Here is a 26175-nt window from a genome sequence, read left to right as displayed (position 1 = left end):
CATAAAGTCAGGGGAACTTGTGAAGTTCCTGTTGCTTAATCTGGTTATTTCTGCTCTAAATATATGTTATCAATGTCTAAGTTTGTCTTCATCAAAAGGAGAAAAATTGATGGTTTTTCAATGTATTTGCCTTATGCTTTGATGATCTAACAAACTTACTGTCAAGAACCAGATAGGGAACCTGACACACTTGGTACACATTGCTAATGAACGGATTCTAGCCAGGACTCCAGCTAATGTGAACTGCTGCAAGTGTAGAAAATAGAGAAACAAGACATGGACCTGATCACATTTGTTTCCCTGACCAAAATTCCCTCATGCCACCATGCTTAAGAACTTTAGACCTAGAGGGCTATGCAATACAATCTACAAAATAGTAACCAAGATTGTTGCCAATAGGATCAAACCGTACCTCCTGGAAATCATAGGCCCTAGCCAAGCAAGATTCATGTCCAATATTAGAGCCTCTGATAATGCAGTAATTGTCCAAGAATACATTAATCATATCAGAAAAATGGAAGGTAGAAATACCAACATGATCCTAAAGACTGACTTGGAAAAGGCATTTGACATAATTGAATGGTCTTTCATTAGTGATACACTTCAAGCTTTCAACTTTCCCACTGCTCTCACAAATATCATCCTCTCTTGTGTTAGTTCCTCCTCCATATCCATCCTGGTTAATGGGGGCCAGACAGAGTCATTCGAGCCTACTAAGAGTATTAGGCAATGAGACCTCATTTCCCCTGCCTCTTCATCATATGTATGGAGAGACTCTCAAGACTCATTAAGAATGTTTTTGCTACCAGAGAGTGGTTCCCAATTAGTATCAGCAAATCTGGCCCTAAAATATCTCACCTCTTCTTTGATGATGACCTAACTCTCTTTACAAGAGCCAATACTAGAAACTGCAACACCATCATCAATACCATAAACTCTTTCAATGAAGACTTTGTTCAGAAGAACAACTTAACTAAATCTAGAGCGTTCTTCTCCTCTAACTACAAACTTGGCTAGACAGAGGCTTACTCTACCAAGCTTTTAATTGAAGCTACCACATCCTTTGGAAAATACTTAGGCTTCCTATTTTTTCATAAGAGACCTGATGTGTTTTCAATATCTTTGCCTTATGTTTTGATGATCTAACAAACTTACTGTCAAGAACCAGATAAGGTACCTAACACACTTGGTACACATTGCTAATTAACGGATTCCAGCTAGGACTCCAGGTAATGTGAACTGCTGCAAGTGTAGAAAATAGAGAAACAAGATAGGGACCCGATCCCTTGTGTTTCCCTGACATCAGTACGAAATTCAACTGTGCACAGCTGGAAAGTGACTGCCACAGAAACATTGCACGCAGTGTAGCAGTTTTGCAGTTACTTGTACTTTTGACCAACCAAGTGCTTCCATCATTCAAATGATGTCATCAAAGGTGTATTAACAAGAGTATTACAACAAAATATCATTTGAACACTTGAGAATTCACTTCAAGTATTCAAGCCTTCAGAGATAGTGTATCTAATTCTCAAGATCCTCAAGAACAAAGTAAAATGCTACTACGGACCAGTTCCTAAATTTAATATTTTGTTGTCCTTAGTTGAGTTGTAACTTTGTAATTGTTCTTCATTGTAGTTCCTAAATTGCTTAGCTAGAAGCGTTACTTAGAAACCCTTTTGTAAAACCATAAACCCTTTGTACTTGTGTCATAACTAGAGTTAGTCATGAGTTGAAGTCTTTGTAATAGGTGTACTGCAAAGTGGCTTGTAATAGGTGTACTACGAGTTAGTGAGGAATTAAAAGTTTAATTCCTAGATTGCATAGGTTGTAATCTAAAAGTTGCTCATAGTGAAGTTAAAATCCTACCATTGTAGGTCGTGATTTTTTATCCCCTTAAGCAGAGATTTTTTCACGTAAAACTCTGTGTCTTATTTACTTACTGTTTTATTAGTATTCTCAGTGTAAACTCATAGAGGACCTGGTACTCTATAGTTTAGTGGACTCATATAAACTATCAAGACCATCCAACAGTGATTTTCAATTCATCATTGATAACATACAATCTGAGTTGGATAGTTAGAAAACCACTTACCTCAACATGATAAGTAGAATTACCCTAGCAAAAATATCCATGAACAGTATCCCAAATCATGCCATGTTGTTCATTCAACTACCCTCCCAAATCACTAAATTGATCAATATAAATTAAATGAACTTCATCTAGGGCACCACCTTAAATAAGAAAAAAATGCACTTTGTATGATGTGAGATCGTAACCGAGCCTAAAAATTTGGGAGGTTTGGGCTTGCAAAAAGTTGAGTGCAAGAATAGAGCAATTCATGCAAGCCAATATTCAAGGATATACTATAATCCATCTTCCATATGGGCTAGAATCCTAATTTCTAAACACTATAAATGGACTCACATACCCAAGAAAGCTAAATCCCCCATTTGGCAATGCATTCTCAAAGGTTAAGATACATGTGGGGAGACTGCTAGATGGGTTGTCAACTAAGGGGATAAAGTCAATTTCCTTAATGATGCTTGGATTTCAAATAATAAATCTATTACGAGCATGATGGAGGGACCCCTTACTATAAATGATCAGGCAATTAAGGTGGCTACTATTTACAACAATGGTACTTGGAACATCTCTTCCCTCTCAATCATTGTACCAGACAGTATCATGAACCTAATAAATTCCATTTTCATCCCAAAAAATACAATCAAGGAAGATAAGATGATTTGGGGCCTAACGAGTAATGGCATTTTCAGCACTAAGCCTGCCTACCTGTACACACACAAACAACCACTCTCATATCTAGACAAAACAAAAACTTCAAATGGGTTTGGAAACTCAAAGTGCCCAATAAGCTCAAGACTTTCCTGTGGCTCCTGCACCATGACAGACTCCCTACTGGAGCTTTCCTCCAGAAAATTGGTATCAATTGTAACCCATGCTTTTATTTAACAATTTGTGAAACAACTATCCACCTCTTCTTTAACTGCCCAAATGCAAAACTTTTCTAGCATAATCTTACCATTTAAATCATATTTATTTATCCATAACAATGCCTCATCTTCACAAGACAGTCGTGGTCAAACACATGGACCAACCTTAGGAAAAATTCTTTCAATAACAACTTGTCTTGGGAGGCTATTTTTTCTTTCTGCTTCTAGCACATCTGGTTGATCAGAATTAACAATCTATTCAAGAAAAGGAAGGATCCTACATATGTCCCCAATATTATATCAAAAGTCACTAAATATCATATCCTAACAGATAGGGAATCAGTATGAAAAGAGACAACTATTTGGGATACATGGGAGCCCCCCACTAGGAGGGACTATAAACTTAATATTGATGGGACAACACTAGATAATCTAGGAATTAATATAAGGAACTGGGGGTTTTTTCAGGAATTCTTGCAGTGACTGGGTCATATAATACATAGGAAGTCTGCCACACACCACCAACACTCCTGCTAAACTAACTGCTTTTTTACATGGACTGAAAATTGCCGAACAAAAGGGCCTCACACCTATGGAAATAATCACTGATTTTACAGAGATTATAAGGATGCTTAAAATGGAAAATGATACTTATGATTCTATTATCTCGAAATGTAGGTTGCTAATTCAAACGATGGGCGCACAGCTACAGGGAATAGAACATAGTTGTTGATCTGCTAGGTAAGGAAGGAGGCGGGAAAAAGTAATTTGGGAAGACGACTATGCTGGTAGATTTTTGGGTAGATATCCTACGAACTACTTTTCCTAGAACCATTTTGAAATGTAATATTGATAGACTAAATATAATGCCATAATTTTCGGATTCTACATGGGATGCAAATTCCTCCTCTAATGTACCTATTTTATTCGTTTAGCTATTTAATATAATCAATTCCTTTAACAAAAAAAAGAAACAATTAGTACATATTATTACAGGTTCGTTAATATAAGAAAAATCTACACGGTTAGAGGCCGTTGGTAGAATGTATTAGAGAAACTAATGCATGCATTAGCTTTATGTATAGTAATACATTGTTAGGTACACTTTTCCAACATATATATAACTAATACAAGCATTAGTTATACACCCTATATGGTATTATCCTATGTATAGTTAACGCATAAAAAACCATGGCATTAGCGTATAAAGGCTATTAATGCATGCATGTTACATCCCGCATTTTCGCACTTTAAAGTTTCGTTCTCAATTAATTGAGGTAGACACGGGGATGAGATTATATTGAGGTTAGCATATTTATGCTATTTATACCAAGCATTAAGAAAGTGCCATGAAATAAAGGGTACATGAATTAAAGAAAATGAATTTCGTTAAAGGTTTCTGAATTTAGATAAAAATACGGTCCGAGTTATAATACTCAACACTTATGGACTAGTACCATGCAAGGTACCATATGACCACTATTGTATGATGTATAAAGTATATTAAAAATAAGTAGAATTTTAAGTAATTTACGATAATTTTTAATTATGCGGGTAATTGGTTAATTATCGGGTAACGGGACATTACCTAATTAACTAATAAGTGAATAAAGATCAATAAATCCCCACGCCCAACAAACATGGCAGCAAACCCTTATTAAGAAAATGACTCTTATTCATTTTATATTAAGTGGCATCTTAATGCCTTACTTACAAGACACCTCCAACTTTAAATCTTTCAAAACAAACCTTGCAAATTTCATTTCAATGTTTCAATACCTAGGAATAACGTGAGCATTCTGATAGTTCATTCTCAAAAACACTTAAGATCAGATGTTATACCTTAATGCAATGTGATTTCTACAATTTCAATGAGAATTTTTAGAGTTTTAGCAACGGAGAAATTTTGCGGTTCTAAAAAAGTACGGTGTAACTTTTTCCAAGAATATCATACGGATTTTTCCCTACTCCAAGTATGTTAAGGCTAAGCTCTTTCTCCATTTGCATGATCTCGTCATTACACAAGTTTGATAACGAGGCATAAAGAAAAATTCATATCCCGGAATTTACGTATATTTTGCTAGTCTCGCAAGTTATAATATTTTTCTTACTGGGACTTCATATTCATTTGAGTATTTCTTTCTTCTAGTAAAGAGAGTAGATAGTTTTATATATACAGTATTAAAATATTTTCATTACCATCGAGCTATAATCGATGGGCAGGCCCCTATTGGGCAAGCTCTGATCAGATGGCAAGTTATATACCGAGCCTATTGTGGTCGAGCGCCTATGAGCGAGCCTAGTTGGTCGAGATACAGAGCCTAGTATGGTCGAGTGCCTATGAGTGAGCCTACTACGACAGAGCAGTTTTATATATATATATATATATATATATATATATATATATATATATGTTATGAGTAGGTCGGTGGAGCTATTCCGATCACAGTATATCCATCAGTAGAGGCTTGTAAACATATCATGTCAGTTAGTGCAGTATGTTGGGCTTGCAGGCCTTGTATATATTTGGTTGGTTTATTAGCCGTAATAATTTTGACGACCTTGTCAGCCCAGTTTTATATTGACATTTAGTCAGCATCCACAGTTGTCTTGCAATATGTCCCATGGCCAAAGTATGACATCATATGTTCAGAATCCCTTAGTTTCAAGTTGGTACGCAAGGATAGGTGAAGCACCAGATGCCGGTTTTTTCCCCAGGTTCGGGGTATGACAAAAGTGGTATTGAAACAGTTCTATCCTAGGGAGTCTACAAGCCGTGTCTAGTAGAATTTTATTTATGGGTGTGTCGTGCACCACACTTATAAGCATGAGGCTACAGGGTGTTTAGGATTGTCACTCTTTCTTCTTACTCTAGATCGTGTGGTAGAGCTCAGTTGTAAGAACTAAATTTTCTAAGCTCTATCTTATTTGTAATACGATGATGCCTAAATTTAGAAATATGTTTGGTAAGGGATTGAATGTAATTGCGAAAGAGTTGAGTCAGAAGAAATCGGTGAGCTTCTGGAAAAGAAGCCTTAAGGCAAGAATATCTATCCACCTTTATAGTGAAAGACAACGGGAGATTCAGAAGATAAATACAAGTTTCAACAAGTAAAGGAATCAAGGTGAAAGAGGGTACGAGGTACCCAACTAATGAAGATTATCCTTGCTTACCATTCAGGAAGAGAGATATAAGCATTTTGAGTTACCTTCAATAGTAACAGAGGTATGTACAATTGGCCACACCGATCTAAGTTATGCTCTATGAGAGCTAACAAATATGATTTAAGAGAAGGACATAATATCACAATCCGGCTTGTGTTAGAGTGACCCAAAATGGTGAATGAATTATTTGCGTTAGTTGATATTACCGAAAGATATTGCAAATGTGCTAATAGATCTCCCTGTGAGACACCCAGATGGTGTACTCTAAAATAGTACATATAGATATGAGTACTACAAAGATAGGCGCTAAAAGCCTGGAAGAGATAAATATTACCTTAGTGTTACTCTCATCCCTAGTATAGCGAGGACGTTGAGAAACCCAAAGAGCCAATAAATGAAGCAAGGGGAGCTAAAAGCAAAAGAATATCTTGTTGAAGTTTTCACAAGAAAGGGATAGGCAGAAATATTAGCAGAGCAATGAGAAGAGGGATAAGGAAGAATTATGAGTAAGATGTGATACATGGATGACAACGATGGAAAAATAAAATGAAATGACAGTATTACATAGTCGATAATAGAGAGAAGGAAAAAATGAGAGGTGCCAGGCCTGGAGACAACAAAAGAGTATAGGCCATACAGTCACATCCTTATTTCGAGAAATAAGATCCTTATTTCGAGAAATAAGTTCGCGACTCTAACGGGATTAACAGAAGTAAAATTTAGACCCCAGAGTAACAGAAATCATAGAACTGATGATGTGAAAGAACGCCAAAGATGAAGAGGAAAAACATCTATAGGTAGGCCATCATAACTCCAAGTCTTAGTACTCCCCTAAAAGGGGAATATGAAATAATAAAGAAAGATGCGATAAAAATAAGAAAAGGAGGCGATTGTACTTATCCAAATTTTACAGATATGCCATGATTCCAGAACGTTATGTAAGACAACGTCAAAAAAAGGGGAAGTAAGGGTTCATGTCCGAGATGTTATTGATAGATAAGGAGTCAGTACGTGAGGCAAGTTAAGACAAGGAAATAACCCAAGAAAGATTAAATGGAATATGGATATGAGAATGGGCAGACGAGTAGTTAGTAGTTGATTCAGGAAGAAACTAGTCATGACTAGACAAGAAGTTACGAACAAATCAGCAAATCATGCAAGACAAATGTAGTAAACCCCAACATAGAGAATTCAGTCTCGCAGTAATGTCATTATAATACTTGAGATATATTCAAATAGGAGTTGGGGTAGTTAAAGGTACCATATGAGTGTTGCGGAAAAAAAAAGTGCTACTGGGAAGGCAGTCAAAATATCAGTTCAGAAGCAACCCTACAAGCGCAAGGGCGCGGAGGTAAGCAACTACGGATAATTATAGGCAAGGAAGGACATCAAAAGGTCCGTAATAAGCTCACAACTTTACGAGAGTTAAGTGTTCTTCCTAAGTACTACAATGAAAGACTTGCTGAGGAAATAAGGAAGAAGGCGTCAACCTAAGCACAACGACCTAAAGAGGAAATGGTCGTGTAACAACAGTCTCACAACAACATTGTAAGCACTCCAAAGGAAAGTGGCGCCCACCGTGGCTAATAAACGGGAAGCAAAATTAAAAGTAATATTCGAGATCATATGAGTTGCACAAAAACTCTGGCATGCGTGGGCACTAAGATAAGCTAAGTATGGACGCAACAAGGGGGCAGAAAGACTAGGAAAAGTAATAGCTTATGTTTAAAAAAAAATCTAAGGTGTAACGAAAGAAATTATTCGATCAATGATCCAAAGTGGATTACGTTATGAACACACTTAAGGGTTCGGAGTTTTATACACGCAACATATACATCCGTAGAAGATTCTGGTATACGTTAAAAGAAGGAATTGAGCCCAGGTCATAGATGAAGGATTAAATTATTAAAGGATTGTATCATGCATATTCCTCAGCGCCCATGAAAGGCTAAACAGAATAACTAATACCATGAACCACAGATCGGGAGATAACTTAAGCCGATATGAAGGCCGATCAGAAGAAGGATATTAGTTTGTATGAGTCCACCAAACTATAGAGTACCTGGTCCTATATAAGATGATGCTGAGGATGCTATAGAAAGTGAAAGTAAAGAAGACAAGGGATTTTTACATGGAAAAATCTCACACAAGGGATCAAAAAACCACGACCTACTCTTTTAGACTTTTAACTTTACTAACTTGTAATCTCTCTATTACAAGCCACTTTGCAATAACCCTATTACAAAGACTTCAACTAACTTGTGATGCTCTCACCACAAGCCACTTTATAACTATCCTAGTTACAAAGGTTTTAAACTTATGACTATTCCTAGTCACAACATAAATTCAGAAGTTTACGGATTTTTGGTTTTTTCCTAAGACAAAGCTTTTAATAAAGCAAACTATGAAATACAATGAAGAGCAAATAACAAGATTACAACTCAACTACGGATGTACATAAACTCGTTAAGAAACTGATCCTTAGTGGAATTGTCTTCTTGTTCTTGACACACCAGTGACTTCAATGCCGGATGAACACTGTTATGCTTGAGAGAATATCACTGAATGCACAAAAATATTGTGCCTTGCACCAGGTTGTTATATCACAAAAGACATCACAATAAATAGTGATGTCAATTCTTGGTACACGCTTCTTCCCAATGAGAAGTGATTGATGTACTGTCTGCAGAGCCACTTCTGTGCAGTTGCGTTCCAGCTGGATGGTCGACTTGTACTTCTGTCAGAGAACATTATCGGACCAGGTCCTAGTTGTGTTCCTCTTCTGTAACAGTTGTGAGATGGTCACTTTCTGCTACTACATTCCAGCTATACAATTGACTTGTACTTCTGTTAGAGAATCCTTAGGGACCAGGTCCCTGTTGTGTTCATCTTTATAATGATTGCGGACAGTCACTGACTTGTACTTGTGTCGGAGAACCCTAAGGGACCAGGTCACCAGGTCCCTGTTATGTTCCTCCCTGTGGTCGTTCATTCATTTGCTGATTTTCAGACTTGGACTAGGTCAATTGAAATGTATAACATGTGGGCGAGGTTCTGTATCTGGTTCTTCACAACAAGTTTGTTAGATCATCAAAACATAAGAAGCATAAGGCAAAGACATTGAAAACTCATCAAAGGAGGAAACTAAAGAATTATATCAACGAAGTAAATCAGGAATTCGATTATTGGACCCAGAAGTTATAGGAATCATGATTGAGAACATAGCAGCATCACTCTTAATATTAGAGGTGCAAGAGAGATAGCACAACAACCATATTATATATGGATTGGTTTTGAGGGTATTTTTGTAAACAAGTAATTCTTTTAGAAATTGTGAAGTGCTTTAATATATCAAACCAAACAATGAATAAAAAATATGTAAGCATAACTAATACTCCCTCCGTTCCAGTTTATGTGAACCTATTTACTTTTTGGTACGTTCCAAAAAGAATAACCCCTTTCTAAACTTGAAAACAATTTAGCTTAAACTTCCAATTCTACCCTTAATGAGAAACTTTTATAACCATACAAATACTCTTGATCTCTTTTTGACTTGTTTAGAACCACAAATTCCAAAGTCTTCATTTTTTCTTAAATTTCGTGCTCAATCAAACAGGTTCACATAAATTAAAACGGAGGGAATACCAACATTACTAATACACTCTACTTAGTATTATTCCTATGCACTATGCACCCTGCCAAACGACCCCTTAAAAGTCTTGAATTAGACAATCCATAAGGTGGATTGGTTGGAGTAGGGTGCTTAGGTGGAAGGGCATAGGTTTGGACGGTCAGGTGAAAGACAGAGAAGTTGAACGGATGGATAAATGTCCTTAGCCACCTAGCTACGAAGCTAGTCTGAAGTCTCTCTTTGAAATTTCTCCCTTGGCTCAGATGGAGCTTTTTCATAGAGTAGATCGCCAGATTTAACATGACACGCATTGTTACTCACGCGACGTGTCAGCCTTCTCCGCCCAAAATTAACCTCCTCCTTCCCCTTTTTTATTCCCCCTTCTCCCTTCTTCCTCATATTCCTCCCTTTCATTAATTCATCTCTCTCTCTGGAATACATTCCCATTTCATTCTTGAATCTTTTTTCATGGCTCCTTCCATGGAATCTCAGCAACAGGACCAGCAAATTCCACTTGAGGGTACAATTAATGGAAATGCATCTGTCAATAATATTATTCCTGTTGCACTTTCAGATGATGAGGTTCCTCAAAAATCAAGAGTCACCGTGGTTGGCAGTGGAAACTGGGGTAGTGTTGCAGCCAAGCTCATTGCTTCTAACACCCTCAATTTCAATTCTTTTCACGGTCTGTTTATTATACCCTTTTTCCGACGTCTAAAAATATCCCACATTTTACCATTTCGTAATGCAAACTTTTTGTTATTTCTTTGTTTTATGTAACTCCTGAATTTATGACATAATTTAGATGAGGTAAGGATGTGGGTGTTTGAGGAAACACTGCCATCTGGTGAAAAACTCTCCAAGGTCATCAACCGAACCAATGTAATTCCCCTGTTTTAATCACGAATTTTATGTTTTCTAATGTTTGTATTCTAGAGATCAATATTTTAACCGTTTTTTTTTTGTTTCACAGGAGAATGTTAAATATCTTCCTGGTATAAAACTAGGTAAAAATGTTGTTGCAGACCCTGACCTCGAACATGCAGGTATTTATTACACATTCTCACTTATTGTTGTTGTAGTAGTTGTTGCAGGTGTTTTTATTTTTATTTAATTTTTCTTGCTAATTATAACTCCATTTGTTTCATTTTATATGGAAATGTTTTCTTTTGTTGTGAGTTCCAAAAAGTACAACACCTTTTTATATATGTTAAATTTTTTTAATGGTGCCATTTTATACAGCACTCTTATAGCCACAAAATGCCATGCCATCTTTAAGATAACAAGTTCTAAAGATACCTTTGTTATGTAGCAAAAGTCTAGTTCTTTTCCTTTGTTTAAACTCCATGTCCAATCAAATACTGTCAAGCACTGCCATATAAAAGAAGCAGGGAGTATTATGATTATGGTCATTAATGCTTTTGGAATGGTTGCTGCTTTGAAAGTAATAGATGAGCTTAGAATATCATGAAAGGTAGTGTGTGGAGTTTTAGTTCTTTTTTAACAGTTTACAGTGGGGGAAATTTTGCAGTGAGGGATGCTAACATGTTAGTGTTTGTCACCCCTCATCAATTCATGGAGGGCATATGCAAGAGACTAGTTGGAAAAATTAGGAAAGATGCTCAAGCAATTTCCCTAATTAAAGGAATGGAGGTCAAGAGGGAAGGGCCATGCATGATCTCTACTCTCATCTCTGAAATTCTTGGGATCAATTGTTGTGTTCTATGTGGAGCAAACATTGCTAACGAGGTTAATATTGTTGGAAATTATTGTACATGTTAGTATTTTGTCAACTTAGCATGAATATAGCTAAGATTTTCACCTACAGATTGCAGTTGAGAAGTTCAGTGAAGCAACAGTTGGATATAGGGAGAATAAAGAGATCGCAGAGAAATGGGTTCGCCTATTCAATACACCTTACTTTATGGTGTCATCTGTGAGTACAGATACTGCATTTGAAAATGTTGCTAGTTTTTATTAGCTCTTTTGACATCTAAATTGGTCAACCATTCTCTAATAACTTCCATTTAAACTAATGGAAATAGGTCCAAGATGTGGAAGGAGTCGAACTTTGTGGAACTCTAAAAAATGTTGTGGCTTTGGCAGCAGGTTTATATACGTGTACTTTTATTGTCATGTATATCATTAGTTGATACCTTTTGGCATGTATCTTGTCATTAGTTGATACCTTTCGACTAATGAAGAATTTAACTTCATGATATGCCAGGCTTTGTAGATGGCCTAGACATGGGAAATAACACTAAGGTAGCCGCTAGAAAGATATTAGATCTCTATATTTAAAGTAAATAGAGTAATTATTCCCCTTATTAACAAATATTGTTTGTTTATAAACGACATAACAGGCTGCAATAATGAGAATTGGCTTGAGAGAGATGAAGGCTTTCTCCAAGCTATTGTTCCCTTCGGTTAAAGATAATACATTCTTTGAGAGTTGTGGGGTAGCAGATCTAATAACTACTTGTTGTAAGTATCCATGCAGTTTTCGTTCTACTCATGAATATCATTTTCACACGGTATCATTAATAAATAATCGTACATGATTTTATATGCAGTGGGAGGAAGAAACAGGAAATGTGCTGATGCTTTTGCAAGGAATGGAGGAAAAAGGTTTTCGCTCTTGTTAGCTTCCTCCTTAATATAGAAACAAAGGCAATGTACTAATTCTTGTTTCCACTCGACTTTCTAGGTCTTTTGATGAACTTGAAGCGGAGATGCTGCAAGGCCAAAAACTGCAGGTATTTAAGTTTGACATTGATTATCTATCAGTTGCTGAAAATGCATATACATGTTCAAACACAAAAGTAGAAAGCAGGGTATATTGTCTGGGTTAAAGATTCTTCATTCTAGCTACTTAAACAAATTATTGATGTTTATCCACTGCTGCAACATTTTTTACACCTGCAAGTTGATAACTTTGCTATGTTGTTTTTAAAAATTTTTGAAGGGTGTCTCTACAGCGAAGGAGGTTTACGAGGTTCTAAGTCATCGAGGATTGTTACAATTATTCCCCCTTTTCTCTACAGTTCATGAGATCTGCAGTGGTCGTCTTGCTCCCTCCGCCATAGTTGAATATACTGAGCACTCAGCCAGATTACCCTTGCTGGAAGGTTCAGCTCACTTGAACTGATAACATGAAGTCAATATATCTAAGATACTCCAGATTTTGGTTTTATCAGTTCTTGCTTCTTCCTTTGTTTTCCCCCTTTAAAATTAATAGTAGAATTTGAAGGTGGGATTGGTGTCCTCATAAGCCATCAGCAATATGATGCCAAGAAATCATGGGGTTTGAATTGTAATATGTTCTCCAATTGCTTCTTCAAGTTTTCTCTTAGTTATGGTAATTGACTATTGTATGTTGTCTCTTTCCCTCTTCGTGAGCCGAGGGTCTATCGGAAACCCATCAGGTAAGCCGAGGGTCTATCGGAAACCCATCAGGTAGAGGTAAGGTCTGCCTCCACACTACCCTCCCTAGATCCCTTCTTATTATCCAGTATAATAATTCCACACCAATGAAATTATGCAGTAAGAAGAAAAATAGGAAAGAGTAAATCTATAACATCACTCTTTGATTCAAGCACACTATTTATTTTAGAGGATCTTTACAGACCAATGCATATCTTGAAAACCATATAAATAATAACCAACTCATTCCATTCTTTCCCACACCATCAAACTTTAAAGAAATTTTATGATTTGGTTCAAGTATCACCCCGTTCGTATTCTCTCCATTCTATCAACACTCTTCCGAGATCTTTCTAATTGGTGATCAATGCTTTTCCTTGATTTTTCAGTGCAATCCACACTTCTTCGAGATCTCTCCATTTGTGTAACTGAGACCCTTAGCTTCTCTAGTTTGTCTGTAATGACATTACTTGAATGATTCTTTAACTTCTCAGGCCTGTTTGTACTTTGTATTGGTTTTTCTCTACGGTCCGTGCTTTTTCTTGAAGCTTCAAAAACATCTGTACTCTTCCTAGGTGGCTCAAACTGGTCTGTGCTTTTCCTAGAACTGATCCTCTGTGATGGGGACCTTTCAATAGTTGCTACAAACTTCTTTAGGTGTCTGATATACTCAGGATAGAGCTCCAAGTCACAATGGTTCCCTCCTTTGATCCATAAAGGCTCATACTTCTCCTTGCATAGCTCCCAGAGCTGCTTGCCATGTGAAAAATCAACTACTTCATCTGCAGTTCCCTGCATATCAATTTAACACGCAGGCTAAACACGGTAGAATCTTTGCGATGAGTGTCTCCCGAAAGGAAACATAAAATATGCAGTATAAAATTCATCTTCTGTTAGCCTTCCGTCTCTGATTTTTGTCTAGAACCAAACATGCATATCCAAACAACAATCATGCTGAGATTTCAGGAGGAGAAATTTAATCATGAAAATTTTGATGCCTCAAAATCTTTTCTTTCGTTTCAAATTATAAAACACACCCTAAATTAAATCGCAAAACATATCATAATTCATGAACTAGGTGGCTGCAACAACAACATATATAAATTATTCCATGCACCATAATTGACTATCGAATGACAGGTAAATGGACAATTCAACAACTTTTTTGCTTAGTCAAAGGTAAATGCTACACTTACATGAATGATGAGCACTGGACAATTAACCGAAGGGATCTTGTCAATATTCTGCAACACAATCAAGAAAGCACTTCATATTGTAAGGTAGAAAGGCCCCCCAACCTTTCACATCCATAAATATAAATATAATCACATGTTACATTGGTAAATACTAGTAGCGGAAACAACACCATAAAGATGAATGCTACCTTGTAAATATCAAACCAGTATGTGCGCTTGACAGGATACATGACTCGTAAACCTGAAAGAAGGGGACTGTGCAGAATGACAGCCCTTAATCGTGGCAGACGAGCTGCAAGATCCAAAGTGGGCCCACTACCAACTGATTGGCCATAAAGGATAACATCTTCCTGCTTTGTACCATAGTTTTCTTCAAGGCACTTATATGCGGCTTCAATATCTGCATAGGTATTCTGCTCGCTTGGCTGCAAATAGCAAATACAAGACATCATAAAATATCGTCAAATTCTATTATATGCAAAAAAGCAAAGCATATTATACGATTTAAGCGAAGTTATGAAATGATGTTCAAAGCTACATACCTTACCAGTTGACTGGCCATATCCAGAATAGTCATACCTACATAAAATTAAGTGGCTTTAGGAGTATCATCTGCTGCCTTTTTCTTTTTTCTTTAGCTTTTTTGGGTGGGGAGCAGGTAGGGAGTTTTAAATGGCTAATACACTAATTAGCATGTTTGACTTTACGTTAGTTTTAACACAAATTGGGTGATAGAGGAAAATAGGAGCAAATCTTTTCCAGTTATATAATTGAGACCTTTAAAGTCAGTTGACGGCGTGAATACACTTCCTCGTGTCAAATCCCAAAATGAGCGAGAGGTTCCACACTTCTTTGATCCATCTTAGGATAGGCATGAGAACATCTAGACTTTCTGGTATCAAACATGACGCAGTTTTAGGTCAATCCAATAATACCTTTATTGGGAGTTGAAATCAGACTGATTTAAATTACCTTCGATTCCAAGATAAAAGAGTTAAAGACTTCGAGTTAGTAAATGATGTATATCCTTATTTACCGTTGGCCCTAATGGTTTACTAGCAGACTTTTCAAACTAAGACTTGTTCCATCTACGTTAACTTGTGACTTCAGCCAAAAATTAATAGAGAACTACTCGAAGTTAACTACATATTACTTAGATTAAAACAATCTAATCTTGTGTCTGAATTTCTTTAACAGATCCTCAGATTAGGAGGAGGCGTGATTTTAGACCTAGACCAGGACTACTAGCCAAGTAAATGTCATCACAAAGTGGACAGTAATAATTATTGCACATATTTATGCTAATGCATATTAATAAACTCATATATACCTGCAGATTACATCACATAGAGGGTAGACAGGCTGCAGTAACAGAATCATATTTTTTTGCCTAATGCACACATAGTCTGTTTATGCAAGAAAAATGCCTTCATGCACACATTGACCTACTTTGTACCCTATACCGAAACAGTCTTCAAAATATTTGAATCTCTCACAAGCTTGACTTCTGGCGTCAACATCATCTCAGGAGCAGCAGATTACCCTCTGCTACTGGACGTCTATATCCAATTGAAATTGGAGTCCGGAACCAAAATGTTGTTTTTTTGAACTCAAACTACACAGATAGGTGGTAAAAAAATGACCTTTTTATATATAGCGCCATAATACCTGGCGCTATATACTAACAGTAACGGAACCGTTAAGGTATAGCGCCAGGTATTGTGGCGCTATACTGTAAAAGCTGACATGGCCAGGTATAGCGCCACAATACCTGGCGCTATATATACAACATTAATGTATAGCGCCAGGTATAGTGACGCTATACATAGATTTCTTGGCCCCTTCGTCTTCTTCTCCGATTCCATCCACCATTATTTTAAAACCCTTCCGCTCTTCTTGGTCCCCCACTGTTTCTGCCATTTTCTTTAAAAAAAAATAAAAAAGTTTGGGTCCCCCCGACACATAAAAGTTGAAGAAAAAGGGTCCCACGTTCGAGTAGAGTTTCGTGCTATTGTTGATTCACAATTCCGGAGTCAAAATTTCAATCTTTTTGCTTTGCCAAAATTCTAAATCGAGGTATTTCGATTTATTTTAAGTTGAAACATTTATAATAATGTATATTATTTGATTTGTATGTGTTCTATTTCGGTTTGTGTTTTTTTTTCGAAACTAGCATGTTAAATTTATCCGGATTTAATATTAGTGTTTTCTAAAAAAATATAAATTAGTAAAATAAATTTGTCTGTTAATATCCTGATTTATATATATGTTTTTTCATTCCGTTTTGTATTTTATTTGCAATTAAATTTATTTGTTGTTTATGCTTAGTTTAGATTATTTTTTAGCGTAGTAAAATCCAGACCTTTTTAGCGTAGTAAAACGTAGACCCTTATAGCGTAGTAAAATTTAGAGTCTTGTAGCGTAGTAATGTGTAGTATTTTAGCTTAGAATTCCTTTTGTTTAAGTATCTTATACTGGTAGTTGAAAATGCAAACTTTGTACAATTAAGTTAATAATTGTATCAACACACATAATTAGTAATTTGTACAATTAAGTTATTAAAAAATATGAATTTAAATTATAATAAAAACACATTATTTTGTACAAATTATATATATATATATATATATATATATATATTTTATTAGAAAACACTAATATTAAATTCGGATAAATTTAACATGCTAGTTTCAAAAAAAAACACAAACCGAAATAGAACACATACAAATCAAATAATATACATTATTATAAATGTTTCAACTTAAAATAAATCGAAATACCTCGATTTAGAATTTTGGCAAAGCAAAAATTGAAATTTTGACTCCGGAATTGTGAATCAACAATAGCACGAAACTCTACTCGAATGTGGGACCCTTTTTCTTCGAGTTTTATGTATAGCGCGGACCCAAAAAAAAATTTTTTTGTAAAGAAAATGGCAGAAACGGTGGGGGACCAAGAAGAGGGGAAGAGTTTTAAAATAATGATGGATGGAATCGGAGAAGAAGACGGAGGGGCCAGGAAATCTATGTATAGCACCACTATACCTGGCGCTATACATTAATGTTGTATATATAGCGCCAGGTATTGTGGCGCTATACCTGGCCATGTCAGCTTTTACAGTATAGCGCCACAATACCTGGCGCTATACATTAACAGTTCCGTTACTGTTAGTATATAGCGCCAGGTATTATGGCGCTATATATAAAAAGGTCATTTTTTTTTACCACCTATTTGTGTAGTTTGAGTCCAAAAGAACCACATTTTGGTTCCGGACTCTTGAAATTGGAAGTATGAGAAATAGCAAACTGACAATCTGACATGGCTATCAAATACTTTTATCCTACTCCTAGTCTTGAGATTGGATTTTGTTAGGGCTTCAATATGACAAAGGCACTTGGGAACATTGAAAGAAACAAAAAGATCAGTGACTAACCTACAAAGCACAGCTCTAACCCAAAGTAAAAAATCTATCAAGGTTCAACTAGTAGTCTTTTTCAAGCTTAATATGTCCAGAAAATCAAACAGAAAAATGCTTAGAAGCTCAAATTTACCAGTGATAAACTTGAATTTTCTGGTCACTAGACTCGCAAAAATAAAGTGCCTTTTACCATCAACCACAAGTGTAACAGATAGTACAAGTCGAAAAGCCAAGTGTTAATGAAGATTGAGGATTTGGGATGAACAAACCCAGTAATGTCTAACGTCAGAGCTACTTAAAAGCCAGTGGTACTTCTAGGTAAGGGATGGAAAGAGGTAAACTTAAAATGTGTGTCCCGTGCTCATCATCAGGGTTATATCTCTTATTCTACTTCCAAGTCGAAAGAATTCTCAGGAAACCATAATGAAACTAAGACAGTGGGCTAACAATTTTGACTACTGACTATTATCAGCTAAATCCTGTCGGCACAAGGGATCAAACAGAAACTGGCCACTGACAGATAACAAATCCAGCAATTCTGTATATCCTCTAAACTTGAATATCCTCTCAAAGCAATACCAAGATTGGATAGTTAAGAAATTAAAGCAATCCAGTGTCAGAATCTAAAGTGGTAATTCTTGTTTCCCTCTCCTCAAAGAAAAAAGTATTAGCTGCCAGGATGACCCAAAAGCTGAAATTCCGAAACTACTAGAAACTTCAGTTAGTAGCAAACACGAAAACTAAAAACTATTACTACTACACCTCAATCCTAAACCAGGTAGGATCTGCTATATAAATCTTGTATTCCACTCTGCACAATTTGGCAACTAATATGTATCGCCTATATTTGATCTTTTTCTATCCAATTCGGCAATTCCATTCCAATGTTAAAACAAATGTTTTAAAGCAAATTGAGAATCTAAAACTAGAGGTTTTTAAAATCTCACATTTATCCCTAAACTAACATACAAGTATTTAACTTGCTAAAAAACACACTTGCAATCACGGAACCTAATTTAAATATAACAACAGACAATCCCTAATTGGTATATGCTTTTTGTAAAAAATCAAGACTTTTTCACTCAGGTAAGGAGAACGAGAAAGAGAAAGAGAAAAAGAGAGAGTAAAGTTTACCCCAAGAGATTGACGCGCAAGTGAATGCTCAATTCAACGAAAAGCTCGTACATCTGACCCAAGTCAGCAGCATTTCCATGGGAATACAGTAGAGTGATGGTAGCCATAGGGTGCCTAACGTAAAGAGCGACAACTTCAGTACCTTTACGAGTGGGCAACTTAAGAACTTCAACATTTTCACGGTGAGGAAAAGGGCTAAGAAGCAAAAGACCCGTGAGATCATCTTTAACAAGCTTGTAAGAAGGTGGGTTTGGAGGGAAAAAAGCGAACTTCGCCGCCATTGATGAGGTTACCCCTCCCATATTCTCTTATTCTTTTTTATGAAACTGTGGTTACTACTGGTTGTTGATTTGGGGGATTTAGCAGAAGAATTGTGATTAAGTGCTGAAATGAAATTATTGTACGTAAGATTTGGTGGTGGGAGCAGAAGGAGAAGTTTAGAACTGGATCGACATTCCTTTCTCTTTATACTTCGTTTTGCTTTTTTGGGGTATTGAGAAATTCTAGAAGAAGGGACTTTACACTCTGGAATGTTTACTCTGCTTGACTACACGATTAAAGCTGACAAAAAACGTGGAATATAATGTGGTTATTGGTCGTTCATGGACCCACCTTTCCTCTCTCTCTCTCTGTATTTTGTGTCTCGTTTCACTTTCATTTTAATTTTAGTTGTGTCAATTTTTTTTAATGAAAGTAAGCATTAACTTAGAATAACGCAAAAGATAGAGGAGAACAAAATTAAGGATGAGATATTGAAATTGCACTCTAGTGATTATAACTTACTATAACCTCATTCTGTATTCAAGTTGCCTCCTACTTCTTTCTTATCCTACTCCTTCCCGGTCCATTTTAAGTGATTTTTTGGCTTTTTTTGTGATTCATAATATTTAATTTTTTCAGATATCAACAAGAAATTAACTTCTTCTTTCAAAGTTGCCTTTGGAGTAAAGAGTTTAGGGATAGTTTGTTATATTTTCAATAAGTAAATTAAGGTTAATATGGTCAATTTTATTATTAATTAATGCTAAAAGGTAAATTCTTTAATATGTGTGAAAGAGCCAAAAAATCACTTAAAGTGGACCGAAGTGAGTATAGATGGACCTTTCCCGTAAAAGAAAACTTAGAAAAGGGCAAAAAAGATCATAGTATTTTTTTGTCCAAGTTGAAGTTTTGCATGAACCAGTCCCCTTGTCATGTTTGGTCATTTGATTCTAAGAATTTGAAGAAAAAAAACAATCTTAAAGAAGAGAATGCAACTTCAAGATCTTTATATGTTTTAACTAATCAGGGAGCTAAGGTTTCCCTTTGCTTTAGCTCCTTCCAAAAAGATTGGGAAAATGACCAAAAAGAATGTTTCGAACTAAACTCATTTTAAAAGTAAAATGCGTATTGTTTATGCAGAATGTCCGGAATTACAGGAGGGGATGGTAAGATGCCACTTCCCTTGCCTAAAAAACTGCTGCTAATCATTGTCATGATTCCTCTACTTAAAAGAGAAGGTTGATTCATCTCTTTTTCTTTTTCTAGTCATCAAAAGAAGAAAGAAAAAAACTCATCCATTGCACCTTTCCACCTGCTTTGTAGTAATCGAGGCGGAAAGATTAAATGTTTCTCACAAATCCAAAGGCTGCTTTCTCTCTTTGTCTTCACGTCTCTTGCCTTTTCTATTTCACTCCTCATCCCTCAATCGGTTAACTTCTTAATAATGCAAGCCTTGATTAATTAACTAGCACATTTCTCACAAACTTGACGAGGATGCTGCACATCATATTGGAACAGGGTTGGGTGAAGTAGAGGCTAGCACTTGGTGTTTTATGTGATAAGAATGTGTCTCCTAAGCTTAAATGTAAATTTTACAGAGGGATGGTTAGACCGACTATGTTGTATGGGATTGAGTGTTAGCCAGTCAAGAACTCGCATGTCTAGAAGATGCGAGTGGCAGAGATAATGATGTTGAGATGGATGTGTGGGCTTTCCAAGATGGATAAGATTAGGAATGAAGGTATTCGGGCCAGACTGGGAGCGTCTCCGATGGAGGACAACATGCGGGAAATTCGGCTTAGATGGTTTGAGCATGTGAAGAGGAGAAACACAAATGCCCCAGTGAGGAGGTGTGAGAGGTTGGCGCTAGAGGGGCTGAGAAGAGACAGAGGTAGACAAAACAAGTATTGGGTGAAGTGATTAGGCAGAATATAACGTTACTTCTGCTTACTGAGGACATGACCCATGATAGGAAGGTGCGGAGGTCGAGAATCAAGGTAGATGACTAGTAGGTAGTCGAGAGTATTGGTGTTAGTCCTTTTTACCTGTTGTTCTGTTTTGATTTCTTATTATCTTGTTGTTACTGCTTGGTGCTATGGTTTATTTTATTTTATTTATTTATTATTTTATCTTTATTTTTTAACTATTTTTCGTAAGTCTATTGGAAACAGCCTCTCTACCTTTTAGGTGGAGGTAAGGTCTGCATACACACTACTCTCCCCAGACCTCGTAGAATTACACTGGATTTGTTGTTGTTTTTTGTTGTTTGTTACATTTCTCAGAAGCTTGAGAACTGGTTTGCAGCCAGTGGCTAAGATACCCCTTCGACGAGGAGTGTCATCTGACATACTTGAAACTAATACAAAGTAAACATCAATTAGAACAAACAAAACTATAGAACCTCTACGGTCCCAACAAAACTACATACAAGTTGATTTGTGATAATAAGTCGACAACTGTTTGTACAAGATTCTGCATACACCTCAGATTGCAATTCCAGGTTATTTCATTTTAGTTCATACGTGATCAAGAGCTTACACCAGGCCCCGAGTATATGATTGTTTCCTCACATCACCACATTGTTGGTAGGTCATCCTCTGTTTGGTCCACAGCACAGAATCACAATCCCAAGTACTACTAGTCCACAACATGAGAACAAGAAGTACAAAGTCAGACCAACAGATTGGTGCCGTGAAGGCACCATAGCCCCTACTCTAATACTGCAAGAAGATGCGACTCCATTAACAATATCTATTACTACAAGACAAGGGCAGTTGAGGCTTCTCAATCATATGTATAAGGAAGCTAACACTGAAAGTACATATGGTTTCCAAATCAATTGAAATAAATGCATAAATACCACAAGTAAAACCGAATTTATACTCTGGCACTAGCAGGAACCAAAAATTGGTTAGTTTTCATTTGAGGTCAGAATAACTTGATGCCCTAGGAAATGTGAGGTGATGAATTCACTTGAATGACAAAATAAAAACAGACACTTAAAAACAGCAGGGAGAAAACGGGTCCAAACAGTGCAGACAGCAGAAAAGAGAAGTTAACAGCTTCTCAGTCTTTTCCTAATCAAATTCTATCACCTAGGGCCATCAATACTTGGTTATTGAGGTAGTTGAGACTTGAGAGACCTACGCGCACTACATCTACATACAATACTACCTGCATAATTGGAAATAGTAGATCGTGTTTTACCATGTGGGGAACCATCTAGCAGCGACGTGTTCTTCTTCATGATGTGGGGGCAAGAAAACTGTCCCACAAGAAAGGTTTCTTGGACAAAACTAACATTTGAAAAGTGAAAGAAATCTCCCCTAGCCTGCCTAGGTGGAACAAAACAATCGCCAAACTGAAAGCAATAAGGCACTGAGCCAACTGAAACAAGGAGATAGCATCCTAGAAATCAGATTAAGGAAACTGGACGCTACGCAGAAGCAAGCCCAGATAGCAATGAACCACTTCAGCAGTCAAACAACTTACTTTAAGTTTACCTATAAGGCACTAGCTAGCTTAAGCAAATGTTTAGGCGATTAAAGGTACGTCACATAAGTGTAGACCACAAGATTGGCAAGAATATCAGAATACTTGTGCTATGAAAAATTGAAGTTGCAGACAAGAGATCTGTTTGGATCCCCGAGAGAGATTTCCAAAGATATGGGAGCAGCTATATATAGAGGGAACAAAGAGAGCTGAAGATCATAGAAGAATTCAGTGCCTTAAGTTCCTTATGCTTTCCCAGCAGTCCTCGCCTAGTTTTTGATCCACTCATTTATTTACCATGACTAAGTTGGAATGGTTGGGATCTTCGCCACTCTTATTTTTGTGGTCAACCTTTGTCCACTTCCCCAACTGAAAAAGTCCCATATTGTATGTGTTCATCATCCATGTCAATATAAGCGAAACTTAAGTGGCCACGATCATAAACCCCTTTTACAAAATTGGCCAAGGGTATATCCTCTACATATGTAGATATATAGATATACACACATTTGTGACCAAAAGAGAAGACCCAAACACATGTCCATGTGTGTCTCTGGGAGAGGGTGATGCCACTTCCAGGGAATTGTTTCTTTGGGGTCGAAAGACAGTAAAATCACGGATAATGCCCGCATGTTTTGCATATTTGAAATGAAAACAACATGTTGTTCCTCTTTGTTTTCTTCGAGATATGAGGCATCTTACAAAAATATTTCTTTTTCAGGAAAAGACAATAAGAACACAGCAAATCCACGAGCAGCTTGTACCTTCAAAGTATCCTGTACAGGGCACTCAAAAATCAACTACAAACATACACATATAGATTCAACTACCGAATGCTATTAGAATTTCCGACATAGGTTCGTGCAATAAAACTTCACATACAAAGAAGTAAAATCCATAAGAAGTTTCACAAGACAAACACTCAACAATTTCTTTTATCTAAATCAGTAAGCAAAAGTTTCATTAAAATCCAAAAGCCAAGGACTAACTGCTGGATATTACAAAAGAGCTTGCCATTTACACTGCTTTCATGTAATGAGCCTATAAACTTTACCAGGCTATCCACATCATTCACAAAATGTAATACCAGATAGTCTATTGACAAAGTCTCAACATTTTATCACAGAGAAGTGAAGAATAAGGAAAGGCGATGATGCAAAAGCTGATATCAGTCAAAAACAATAATTGCTTCAGAAAGTGATAACTTGCTTGACAACTCACAATACAAAGGGAGAAAACAGGAAACAAACAAAATCAGCGAGCACTCATTTCACTTAATAATCAAAACAGATATTGGACGGACCGAAGGAAACAAACAGAGATCTGCTTTATAGGTATTAAAACTAAACCTGAAGATTATTACGTGTAGTCCAAGAGCTAACACAACTGTAAATGGATCAAATGCATAATGTGATAAGAATTGACACACTCACGTTACATTGAGAACAGAGGATTAATGCCCCTTGTTTGTGAATTCGTTTGGCAACCTTTGCCACAATCTTTAGCTGCATATTCTTGCGAAACTTTGAAGGCTAAGCAATGGGAATTCTGAAGATTTCCTGGGGAAAATAGAAATGTCTCCTACGTTACCCATAGTATGTGGAAGCATCTACGTAATTTCATAGAGTGATTCAATATGAATGCTAATTGGGCTCTTCAAGCAAAGGCTTCATTATTTCTATCCTCGTTTATATGTCCCAACATGTATATGGAGCTTTTCCCATTATCAAAAAAAAATGTCTGATCATCTCTTCCAGTAGCTTGCTACATTTAGCAAATGTTATGGTCTTAAAATTGTAAGGGAGGCATTGAGTCTCATTTTCTTCTAAGATTCTGATCTATTACATGATCAGTTTATCGAGTACCCAACAGCTAGAAGCTCTCGTTTTTGACATGCTCGCTACACTGTTGACCAAACAGGAACCTTTACACATAGTATTTAGCCTTAAAAACTAATTGCTAGAACGGGATGCTTCAAGAAAATACCTCTTCATCCTTGCTTTTGGTGCAAATTTTCTAGACTTCCTCAACTCACTTAAAATGTAATCGATAATCTGAGTGTTGTTTTTGCTCCTTTTATCATCCCAACATGCTCTTATTGCTGGGATATATCCTTTACAACAGTAAATGTACTCCTCGTAAAAAATTTAACCTAAGTTGGATTGCCTAAACAGAAAAGTTCATAGCTTTTAGACGTTAAAGCAGCAGCTAAGATGTGAAAATAAATTATGAGCCCCATAAAAAAAGATGATGTACTATCTATGTTAGACTGTAAGAATCTCATCAAGTACAGGCTAATGAGCATCCCAAACACACATCATTTAACATGAATTTTCTTTTTAATTATTCCTAAAACTAGGTTCAGCAATTTCTTCGACCAAAATTGTCGATAGACCAAAAGAAAAATTACATCTTTAACCACAGCTAAACACGACAAATGCAGCCTCAATGAGAAATTCCTCACCAATGACACAATGGTAAAATACACTATGTCTTCCTCCTGAGGCGCTTCCGTAACTTCTTCAACTTGTGTTTGTTCATCTTCCTCTTCCTCTTCTTCTTCACACTATCAGCCCAAATCTTATGTGACTCATCCGCAATAACATCATCCACTTCCTCAGGTGTAGTCAACCCATTTGGAGAAACTGGATTTAGGAAATGCCCAAAAGAAAAGCTTGGATAAAACCCAACATTCAGATTTGGATCCACTGTTCCCAGTTGAGGAAAAAATGGGATTTTACCAAGCCTGCTGGAAGAAGGATGATGGGGCAAAGGTGATGACAGTATAGGTTTAGAGCTGAGAATTGTTGATCTATTAAGGTTAGTGGTGGTTTTTGCCGCTGAGAGAAGTTGGTTTCTCAGAGATTTTCGAAGAATGGAAGCCATTAGAGGCTAACAATTGCTAGAACCACGCAAGAGAAACAAAGGATTTGCTATGGAAGAAGGTGAAATAATTTTACCAGCTAGGGTTTTGCTGGGTTTTGGTGATCCCAGTACGCGAGCAAATCAAGATCCAGTTTAGTGGAGGATTAGAACATTTTAGTGTCATGTAAAATACATATTTGCCCATTTATAGGGATTGAACTGAACTAGTTTTATTAGAAAATAAATGTGAATTTCAGAAAACCAAAACCCATTATTATGTGACTTTAGCTAGGGGTGTCAATGTTTCGGTTCGGTCGGTTATTTTATAAAATTTGTACCATATTAATTTTTCAGTTATTCCACTATGTATAACCAAAATTGAACTTTTTGAAACCGTCCCTATCATTTGGTTTCTCTTCGGTATCGGTATGGTTCGATTAATTTTCGGTATTTTTTTAAATGTCATGATCATATAAAAGTCGCTAGTAAGAGTAAAATGCAATAACATACGTGCTTTTATTGGACTTAGCAAACTTCTCTAGATAGTTTTACTGTTTAAATGGTGATAAATTAAGAAAACATGAAAGATGGTCATAGTATAGATCCATCAACTACTCTACAACAGCGTAAAAGAAACT

At 36.5% G+C, this 26175-nt stretch overlaps 2 protein-coding genes across 2 annotated transcripts; one reads left to right on the top strand and one right to left on the bottom strand.

The window, feature by feature from the left end:
* The first annotated feature begins 9882 nt into the window (after window positions 1-9882).
* On the top strand, window positions 9883-13110 carry LOC107827125 (glycerol-3-phosphate dehydrogenase [NAD(+)]-like). Its single transcript, XM_016654199.2, has 11 exons — window positions 9883-10433; window positions 10554-10630; window positions 10722-10794; window positions 11280-11497; window positions 11577-11684; window positions 11794-11857; window positions 11976-12013; window positions 12112-12232; window positions 12322-12376; window positions 12456-12504; window positions 12714-13110. The coding sequence occupies exons 1-11, from the start codon at window positions 10217-10219 to the stop codon at window positions 12894-12896; spliced, it is 1203 nt and encodes a 400-aa protein (XP_016509685.1). The 5' UTR covers window positions 9883-10216; the 3' UTR covers window positions 12897-13110.
* A 194-nt stretch (window positions 13111-13304) lies between these two features.
* On the bottom strand, window positions 13305-19466 carry LOC107827126 (uncharacterized). Its single transcript, XM_016654200.2, has 5 exons — window positions 18920-19466; window positions 14910-14946; window positions 14556-14792; window positions 14368-14415; window positions 13305-13963 (listed from the first exon to the last, which is right to left on the bottom strand). Exons 1-5 carry the CDS (start codon window positions 19219-19221, stop codon window positions 13475-13477), a joined length of 1113 nt encoding a protein of 370 aa, XP_016509686.1. The 5' UTR covers window positions 19222-19466; the 3' UTR covers window positions 13305-13474.
* Between the last annotated feature and the right edge of the window lie 6709 nt (window positions 19467-26175).

The sequence above is a fragment of the Nicotiana tabacum genome, chromosome 3 (genome assembly GCF_000715075.1).
Source record: "Nicotiana tabacum cultivar K326 chromosome 3, ASM71507v2, whole genome shotgun sequence".
In the NCBI taxonomy this organism is placed as follows: Eukaryota; Viridiplantae; Streptophyta; class Magnoliopsida; order Solanales; family Solanaceae; genus Nicotiana; species Nicotiana tabacum.
The sequence above is the reverse complement of the archived record's forward strand: the minus strand, read 5'-3'. Positions and strand labels throughout refer to the sequence as shown.